General features: G+C 40.5%; 1 protein-coding gene across 1 annotated transcript in view; it reads left to right on the top strand.

Moving 5' to 3' along the window:
* Positions 1 to 2176: 2176 nt before the first annotated feature.
* Positions 2177 to 10460, top strand: part of mcu (mitochondrial calcium uniporter) — a 93927-nt gene continuing 85643 nt past the window's right edge. The window contains exons 1-2 of the mRNA XM_016249621.1: positions 2177 to 2345; positions 2442 to 2617. Of these exons, the coding sequence (XP_016105107.1) occupies positions 2498 to 2617 (120 nt within the window). The 5' untranslated portion in view covers positions 2177 to 2345; positions 2442 to 2497. The remainder of the gene's footprint in view (positions 2346 to 2441; positions 2618 to 10460) is intronic.

Genomic DNA, 10460 nt, shown 5'->3' with positions numbered 1-10460 from the left:
ATGCATTATAGAGTCATATATGTTGTAGACGAGCATTCAATCATCTGTTGAACTCTGGAATGTGTAGCAACAGTTTGCAGGGTGTGACGTACCATGCAACATTTGAACAGACAAAAACACACATCTTTGAAAACCTTTTCTTTGAAATTGTGTTTGGCTGCTTAGTGATGTTTTTGAGATCAGAAACAACTAGCCCTACACGATATGCCAGTAGATTGAATTTCAGTGTGTATTGCGTTATTGCTTTAAGTGGATTAGGTGCCTCGACAGAGTATATTAAATGCGGTTTGAATTTTTCTTGTCCTATAAATCCAAAGAACTGTTTGAAGGACAGACTAATAATAGAGACATAATTATATAATGCACAGGATGGAACAGTTGCCAGGAAGCAAGAATGAATGACACGGTGACACAGTGGCACAGTATAAACGTCAGGTAGCCATGGAGATGGTTCAAGACATATTTCTAGTCTTTTTATTGAATGTTTATTGAGTTTAGCAGTGAAATAACTTTTTAACTATAAAGCACCCTGCAAAAAGTGGACACAGGCTGTTGCCTTTATATTTTTTATAACTGATCTGAACTTTAGGATTAATTTAATTGGTGCAATCCAGCACAGTCTGGTTAATGCAGTCATAGAAATAATAGACTACGTAAATAAGTTCATTTGAATGGTGTGTACAGGAGCAATGTAAGTTCATTCACAAAACCCATGAACATCAACCACTATTCAGAATATGGAAAGGTTAGGAAAAGTATATTGCGATGATGTTGTTTATGCCTACTTTAAAGGGGTCATTTGATGCTGCTAAAAAGAACATTATTTTGTGTATTTGGTGTAATGAAATTTGTTTATGCGGTTTAAAGTTAAAAAAACACATTATTTTCCACATACTGTACATTATTGTTTCTCCTCTGTGCCCCGCCTTTTTGAAACGTGTCGATTTTTTACAAAGCTCATCGGTCTGAAAAAGCGAGGTGTGCTGTGATTGGCCAGCTATCCAGTGCGTTGTGATTGGCCGAATACCTCAAGCGTGTGACGGAAATGTTACGCCCCTACCATACTGTTGATGCCGTGACCCGGCCGGAGCGAAGAGATAAAAACATTAAAACCCATTACAAACGAGGCATTTGTTGCATCCAGTGGGGACATAATTACTGATTATAATGACTTATACTGTCTTTTTACACATTGCGTTGCATTGCATCACGCCGCGTAAACATAAAACCCTGTCTGCATTTGTGATCAGAGAAATTACAAACTACAAGCGCTACTCTACACTGCCCAAAACTCGCGTTTGAATCATCAGTGGCAAATTCTTTAAATGGTACGATAAATCGCATGCGATATTTAACGCGCATCTTGTCAGAAAGCCGGTTCTGTAATCAGCGGTAAATCTCCATCACCTGCGGGCTTTCACATTGAGCAGCATTAACTACACAGAGCCGTTGTTCACTGCCTAGCTGCGCCAAAAATCGCACGAATATGAACGAGGTTTGGCGCAGCTAGTCAGAGACAATACTACAGCGAGAATAAAAGTTACGCATTCTTTCTTTGTGTGAACATTTGGGCGGCATCATGCGAATCTTCCCACATAGTGAGGTAGATATGTGGGGGCGTGTTAGGACGAGCCGTTTTAGGTAGGCGTGGCTGACTCTGAACTTTTATAACGAATATCTCTTTGGATTTGAGACTTCAGTCTTTGCAACTTTACAGATCTTCTTTATGCACCAAGAGCTTGTAACACTCCAAAGAGAAAGGAAAACTTGAAATCGCATCATATGACCCCTTTAACATGGCTGACAAGGTGGTGATGCACCACCAACATTCTGGCATATCCGCCACTATCTTTGAAGTGAACAGATGTGTAACTCTCTCAAAATACACAATTTTGGGAAGAAAATATTAACGATTTTGTTTCGTGGTTTAATAATTAAAGCATAAAAAGTTAAATATAGGCTAGATATATAGAGTTAGATGCTATTTTTTTCCTTCATAGAGAGAGAACATTGGAGCGCGAGCGTCCCGCGCTCTCTGATTGGTCGAGCTGACGTTCTCTTTGTCAAAACTACAGAACTGCGCGTCTTCTCATTGGACGAAAAGAGTTCCAAGTGGTGCCAGCAGGTAACCGCTCTGCCAATCAAAACGCTCCTTTCATGTTGTCCTAGAGACCGTGGTATTTCAGTCTGCGACTTCCTTATACAGACATTTCAGAGTGTGTTATGAGCTATAACCGCAAAACACCGTGTCAGAGTTTCACCCGTTAGAAATACAAGAGCTTTAATTTGCTTCGAACGCGGAACTACAGCAACCTTCTTGTGAAACATCTGTGTAGGCTATACGTGTATGTGCGCGTTTGTGTGTGGTGTTGCGTGTGTGTGTATGAGATATTAGCCCAGCCCAGCAGCCCTTCCTATTTCCCCTCCCTTTCCTTCAACAGTCTCAGTCGGTTCGCCCGCAGCACTTGCGTTCTCTCGGCCGGGTTTCACTCCAGACATGGCTGCGAAAGTGTGTAGGTCGGTCCTCCTCCTGTCCCGGAGCAGCGGAGCCGTAGCCTCTTCTGCTCTTCCCGCATTCGGTGTCTCCTCACAGCGACATCATCAGAGCACACGAACGGTGAGTCCCCGGAATGGAAAGCAACCGAGCATGGGTCTGCTGCTGGACAAGGGGAGGGTTGAGATAAGGGGGCTGGGTTCCTCTCTCTGGTGCGGGTTAGATAAAAACAACCCGCCAAGGAAGTGTTTTGGGACGTTTCTGTCCGCATTGAGTGTTTCGTGCATTGCACAGTGATCAGCAGTGCTGCATCATTAACCAGTGCACTTTCAGTCTAGCTGTACAAGACGTCCCGTTTACCGGAGACGTTTACACATGTACAGCCAGTGTCACGGCTTGACTCGTGTATGCACATTACATTTGAATTTTGCATGCTTGCTACAGAATCACACGCGAGCGATCGGATGCGCTCGTGGCGCATGGGCTCCGTGCGTTCCCTTCCAGGATAACCTTGAAAGCAACAGTGGTCTCAACTTTAGCGCTGACTGCACGCGCAACTCCGAGACACATCTTGCGCTCTCCGTGATTGATTACGTGGCATTGGACCGCTTCAGTGATTTCAAGCATGCAAAGCGTGTTCTTTCAAGCTTTGCCGAACTGGACGGACCGTGTGAGTGTGTTTGTTCCACTGCAGTGTCCGATTGTGTGTACTGTGCATTGAGATATAGTGACAGTGCGGCAGGACTCCTCCGTTTACACAGGACGTTGCGTTCTCAAGACGCATTATTAAAAGTTGAACTGTTCTTAACTTGACGCGCCGTCTTCAAAACGCAACACAACGTCCGACGCATGCGTACTCAGAACAACGAATAAAAAACGCAAGAATGCGTACAGTGTGAACGCCCCCTGCTCGTATGAAGTACTGTCATTGTTGGGTAAAAATGAGTATACGCTCCCTCCTCACAGGCATGCACGTTCACTTCAGTTCTTCGTTTAATTATGTCACTCCTCCTCTTTACTCACACACTCCCCTCCCCTCCTTTCTGCGGGTGTTTCCCGTATCCAGCGGCAAGCCTGTGGGTTTTCCTTTGAGCAAACTCCAGTGCGCATTGCTCAATGGCGCTCCAGCATGTTTTGGAAGCTCGTCAGCTGGAAAGAAATCATAAGGGTAGTCCTTGAGACACCATCATATTGACTTTGATTTGTTCAACCTTCATGACTTTAAAGTCAAAGTGAGAAAAATGAGAGGAGGAAGGCGAGGAGTTCCCTTTCAACAAAGCACTGTGGCATTTCCATGAAAATATATTAGTTTTTTTTTATATGTTAGCATAATGGTTATGCAGTTATGTTCCTTGGACAGTACCATAGTAGAAAAGTATCTATGGATAAGATAGCATGGTCGGTAAAACAGTGATATTATTAGTATCTATCTATCTGTCTATCTGTCTGTCTGTCTGTCTATCTATCTATCTATCTAGTTTGTGTGTGTAACATGTTTTTGGACAAAAAAAACTCAACTCGGGCTCATTGGAAAAAGGCCCTTGTGGCAACATTTCTGCCAAAATGATATTGCATTGCTTCTTGTACGTTTTGCGACACTTATAGTGAAATGTCCAGTGTGTGGCACTAAAAGCATTTCTAGTTTTATCTGAAACGTGAATGATGAACATGAATTTGACAACGTCTTTTACATTGCTTCTTGTAAGTATCACGGAACTTCGGAAATGAAATGTCCAGTGAGTGCTTCTAGAAGGTTAATGCTCTATTGCTGTTCACATACCACATGCATTAAACCCTACCCTAAGCCAAACCGATAGTGTTAACTTAAAATAAACATGATATAGTACACATTTGCTAAAGTAACTACACCATTGTCGCTTGCTTCTACAAGCTGTTTTAGCATGACTCGTGTTTCAGAGTGCTCAACATCAAGTGCAGCGCAGTACCAGGTGAGCTACCAAGCAAGTTTACCATGTTAGAAAACCCATAAATATGGAACTGATTATGTGATACAAACATCAAAATGTATTAGTTTGCAAATCATTCACTAAGGTAAAAGTGTTTTGAGGACATAACATAGTATTTTGCAAGGAACCATGCAAAATAATCTTTATTTATCGATAGTGTTTTACTGTCACTAGTGTTCATTTCATATGGAAACTGTCAATTCCGGGATCTTTTAATCTGGTAATCAAGCAGTACCGTGACAAATACTGGAATACTGTCTGATTCTATCACTGATGGTGTCTCCTCTGGACATTTCATTTTATGGGTTTTCTTGCCAAAGTTATAAGTGACTTAAAATTTCATGTCTGATTTTAAAATAGTATTAGCTCTTGATGAGATTGCAGCATACAAATAAATATTTTAGTTGTTTACAGAACCAAACCCCTTAGATTGGCAGAAAATCACAACAGCAGACTCTCACACCCTTCTATGGATTAAGCAGTCCCAGTTTGATCATGAATCTTGTGTCTTCTATTTATTTCTCTCTGGGCAGTAATTTTTGTGGCTGTTGGCATTTATAGTGTTCCCCAAACCAAGAAAGCGTGGCCTCTTATGGTGCTTGGCACAAACCTGTCAAACTGAGACACCGCAGTGACGGGTCTCTGACAGCAAGGCCATGCTGCCTTCATCTGTTCATCACATGCTAGTTGAACACCAAGTCTCAAAGCACCGTTTCATCATAAACATCCAAAGCACAGCTGTGAGGTGTTTAACGAATTGCTTCAGCACAACGTTTTCCCTAAGGACTATGCACTTCAGTGGAAATAAGACTTTGAGTGTCTAAAAACACTTTGAACCTTAGCTAGCTAGACACAAGCAGTGGAGAGTGCCATGGCAAAACAACATCCTTTTGGATCGCTAGATGAAATGCCAATCGCGGTGTCACATATTTAGACTGACTCTGAACCAGACCCCTGAGATATGCACTTAACTCTTATTGGCTTGCTATTGAATCTGTTCAATAACAGTCTCCTTTCTGAATGTGGACAAATGCAGAGACTGCTGAGGAACAGAGTATATTTATAATATTTAAAGAAGTAGATAACTCTGTGGTCCACTCCCAGTGGCTTTCTGTCATATCTTCTTAAGGGTCAACAATCCGGGCAGTGAATTGTTGAGTTTACTCTTTTGCATCAAGCCTCAAGTATGCAGAAAAAAGTGAACCAGCTGCAGGGTAGTCTTATGAAGTATGAGTGGTGTGTCCCTTTGCATACCTTAGAGATTTTATAAGAAACACGCAGCATTATTTTCCAGCCATCTGGAGTCATACTAGCCAGTCTTTTCTGGTCATAGTAGCCAATGTTCATGCTCCATTCAAAACACAGATGGATTACTTGTGAGGTATGTTAGTGGTGTTTACACAGACGATGACATACCAGTGATCACATCATATTGATAAGTAAGTCTATATGCATAGATTGTTTTTTCATTGACATAGCAGCAAACGTAAAACAATTAAAAAGAACCGTCTTAATGTGTGTTGAAGCAGTTGAACCTGACCTAGGCCAACTTTAAATTTTTTGGAAGTTGTGACAATCAAAAACCTTGGTTTGTGGTTGCATATCAATTCAAATGTGTACATGTAAACCACTAACTTCCATGGTTTTGTTTTTTAAATGAACTGGATGTGAATGATAACCCTTCCTATCTTGTTAATCCAATTTGGATTTAAGTGGCCCGATTAACTGTGGTCGTGATTGACTGGGCAGCTTCAGTGATCTAGAGTAGCAGGAACAGAGGAAGGTTGGTCTAGACCAGGGGTAGGCAAGTTCAGTCCTAGAGAGCCGCAGTCCTGCAGAGTTCAGCTCCAACCCTGAAAACAAAACTCACCTGCCTATAGCCTTAGTAATCCTGAAGACATTAATTAACTTGTTCAGGTGTGTTTGATTAGGGTTGGAACTGAACTCTGCAGGACTTTAGGACCGAACTTGCCTACCCCTGGTCTAGACGGAGATTGCAAATCTTATTGTGCCAGCTGGAAACTGCTGAAACTCTTCTTCCTTTTGACAGCCAGGGTGATACAGCAACTCAAAACGGAACCAAAGATCAGTTTTCTAATAGTCCTTGATTATGTTTCAGGCTGTTTTGGCTGCGTAACTGAAGGGACAATGCTTTAGGAGTGTCTTAACATGACTGACTTCTTCTGGCTTTAAATGTGTAATTTATATGGTTCTATAATACTGTCATCTGCCTGTCTCTCTCAGTGGACAGCTCCATAAAGCATTCTCCTATCCGTTATAAGGAGCTCTATGTTATGTTTTCAGATTGCTTTTGCCACACATCAATCCTTTATGTTGATAAGAAAGCACTGCTGTGACAAGAATGCTGACAAGTTAAAATGTACTTAGATGCATGATCATATTAACAATTAGATTTTTACATTTTCATCCCCTCTGAAGCACTGTCACCAAAGCCAGACACAATAAATGGGACGATATTTTAGAGTTTCGTGAAAAATGGACAAACCAGTCTAATCATGCTTCTGATTCTGTGATAATTTACTTGCTGTCATGTTGTTCTAGTCTTGTATGACTTTCTTCTGTGGAACACAAAAGAAGATATTTTAAAGATGTCTGTGTTTTCTTTTCTTTCCTGTACAATAAAAGTTAATAGGGTCTGATGTTGTTTTGGACCCCATGCGAACATTCTTCAGAATATCTTCTTTTGTTCTTTTCTCTGCCATTTATGGTAGCATGAATAGTCATAGTAAGGCTTGCCTTTTCAAACTCGCTTAATAATCAATGTGTGGATGCTGATTGGACAGATTATGATTTAAAGATGGATAATGAGTAGTCTTTTAAATGGAGGTCTCTGTGTTTTAACAGCGGAGCGTGTCATTTATTCAGCTTTGAGGAATGTCAGTAAGGGCAAACTCTGGGCTGGATAATAAGCTCAAAATTATGCAATGCTGTTCCTTTATGTCTAATAAAAAGATGATCCATTGGTTCAGTGTTGATGGTTATGCACCTAATTATGACAAGGTACAATTGTGCCTTTAATCATTCTAAATCCTTAAATGCAGTTTTGTTATAGACTATTACTATTGCATTTGGGTAGGTGTAAACTCTGTGTAAGCTCTATATTGTGTTCCTGTGGATCTGTCCCCACAAAAATATAAACACAAAATGTTTAAATAGAGGGATTCCAATTATTCATGTAGTTGACAACAAAAACGGAAGCATCAGCTGCATCTCATTCATTTTACCCAAATGTGCCTATTTAGGCGAAAAAGCAGTACATGGACTGAGAAGAAAGTCCATAGTATTCATGAAACAGTAGATTAAAAGTAAAAGATTTTGAAGTGTGTATCCAGTGGACACTTTACTGTCCCATGAGGCCACAAAAGAGGAGTTGCATGAATGAATTGAACAGAACCTGATGCTGTAGGTCACATGACACTGCAATTATGGCAGATGTAGTATATCTGGATTTCATTCATACCACATATTCATCCTATATAGAAAATACTTTTTAATGGTTGCTACATTTTTCCTCAAATGTAGTACTTAATAGACAGTATGTGATTTAGGAAGCAGCTATAGACATGTTTTTAGCATAGACTGTATAAAAACATGGACGCAGTGTCCGTGACATCACCCGTAGGTTTCTGAAGAGCGGTTTTGAAGCTCAAAGTGGGCAGAGGCGGCCGTCGCCATATTGGCAGCGAGTCACCGCGAGTCACTCCTGGACAATCGAAAATGGGCAGAGGGGCGGGAGCTGGTTGCTGAAACCACGCCCACCTAGCGCGACGGTGGTGACAGCAGCGGCAATCCACCTGTCACTCAAGTGGTCACGCCCTTAATTATGCAGAACTTTAAGGCTTAATATAATTTAAACGGATGAGTTATAAAAAATATTCACCCCCCTCACAGTTGTCATGAAGGGCAAAATTTGCTATATAGACCAAAACCACTTTTTGTACCAGGCTGTAAACATTTATTCCTGCTGTAAAGTTGGGCATTTTAATATGGGAAATCTATGAGACTGACTTCCCTTTTGGAGCCAGCCTCTAGCTGCCAGTCGATGAATTGCAGTTTTAGTCACTTCCGTGTTGGTTTCACGAGAGAGACCGGAAGGTTGCCGCTTGGTTTTTAGGTTGATTTCAGTGACCGTTCCAAAATCTAGTGGGCTGACTTGCTGTCTACTGCCTTCTTGGGCATCATTCTGTATGGAACGTCAAATGTGAGCCATTTCCTTAAATAGGCAGCAACCATGTGCATCTTACCAATTCCAGTCTTTTAACTTCTGACAAGTGATATCAGTACAATTTTCCATTTACATGTTGCTAAGCTAACAGCGCAGTGCTTTAATACACAACATTTAGCCAGAAGTAGTCATTTTTAATTAGATTATCAATATTTCTTGGCATTGAATCAATAAAAAAGTATTATAATAAACATTATTTTTGTTCACAGTGCATTTTTATATTTCAAGGATACATTTAAAATATAGCCTTAGAATTTTTCTAAAATAGGCGACTTCTTTGAACTCCCTTTGTGCCTAAAATGCTTTGTAGGCAGCTTACTAGGTTTTGGAACAGAGCCATTGATTCCTTTTACATTTATGTCAAATCACACAATTTATGCCGAGTATAAAGTCCAGCTTTAATTTAAACAAAGACCTTTTCACTTACCCCCATATGCAACATTGTGTCTTACAGCCGTCTTCAGTTCCTTTCATACTTAATCAATTTTAGTATGTTAAAATTAGCCAGTGCTTAAGTGTGGAGAGGGCAGGGTAGTATTTAACATTCTCGGTGACAATATTGAAGGTTATTAGAGCTGCTTTTAGTAAAAGTGCCCTCACATGAAAGCTCGACCTCTTCATTGCTATTGGGCAGCTCGCTGTGCTTTCCCATTACCCATAGGTGCAAGTCATGCTTAATGCAGGCAGTAATGAAGGCTGGTGAGAATAATATGATGATGGATGAGGAGGCGGTTGGTTACCCCTCTGCTCTGATGTTTCCCCTAGATTTTGACACGGTTACAAAGCCTGATCATCTGATTGGTTAGTGAATATTGGACGTAGCACAATGTCATTACTTTTGGCAGGAAAACAAATATCTCTGTCTATTGAGGATCTGCATCAGCTTGGTAATATAGGCTTTTAGACGAAGGTCACCTGAGCTAAGATTCCAGTCGGGTGGATGCAGTATGTTGATGCTTCACTATAGGTTGGTGTATTAATGCATTTCTTGTTTGGTAATTGTTTCTATGTATGTATTTTATTTTTGTTAAATGATTCATGATGAAGGTATGCTTTTTTTCTAGTCATTGAAGGTCATATTTCTAACATCTGGGCCCACACCCGCTCTGCTTTTATCACTTCTACACCTGCTTTTGCATTCTTAATATTCTCTCCAGACATCGTTATTAACCCTTCTTTGCTCATTTTCATTATTCAGCTTTTATTTAATTGCACAACAATAAATGAAATTTGATTCAAAGTACTTCATCCTTTTTAGCACCTCGCTGGAAATCCATAAACAAGTAAAGAAAAAAACCCATATTATTAACACATTGGCTGTTTATTAATATTTATAAAGCACATATTAAAGGGGTCATATGATGCTGCTAAAAAGAACATTATTTTGTGTATTTGGTGTAATGAAATGTGTTTATGCGGTTTAAAGTAAAAAAAACACATTATTTTCCACATACTGTACATGATTGTTTCTCCTCTATGCCCCGCCTTTTTGAAACGCGTCGATTTTTACAAAGCTCATCGCTCTGAAAAAGCGAGGTGTGCTGTGATTGGCCAGCTATCCAGTGCGTTGTGATTGGCCGAATACCTCAAGCGTGAGGCGGAAATATTATGCCCCCACATACTGTTGATGCCGTGTCCGGCCGGAGCAACATTAAAACCCATTACAAACGAGGCATTTGTTGCATCCAGTGGGGACATAATTACGGATTATAATGACTTATACTGTCTTTTTACGCATTGCGTTGCATTGCAT

Source organism: Sinocyclocheilus grahami, unplaced genomic scaffold, assembly GCF_001515645.1.
Source record: "Sinocyclocheilus grahami isolate Dianchi unplaced genomic scaffold, SAMN03320097.WGS_v1.1 scaffold944.1, whole genome shotgun sequence".
NCBI classification, from domain to species: Eukaryota; Metazoa; Chordata; class Actinopteri; order Cypriniformes; family Cyprinidae; genus Sinocyclocheilus; species Sinocyclocheilus grahami.
This window is presented reverse-complemented; position numbering and strand designations above follow the sequence as displayed.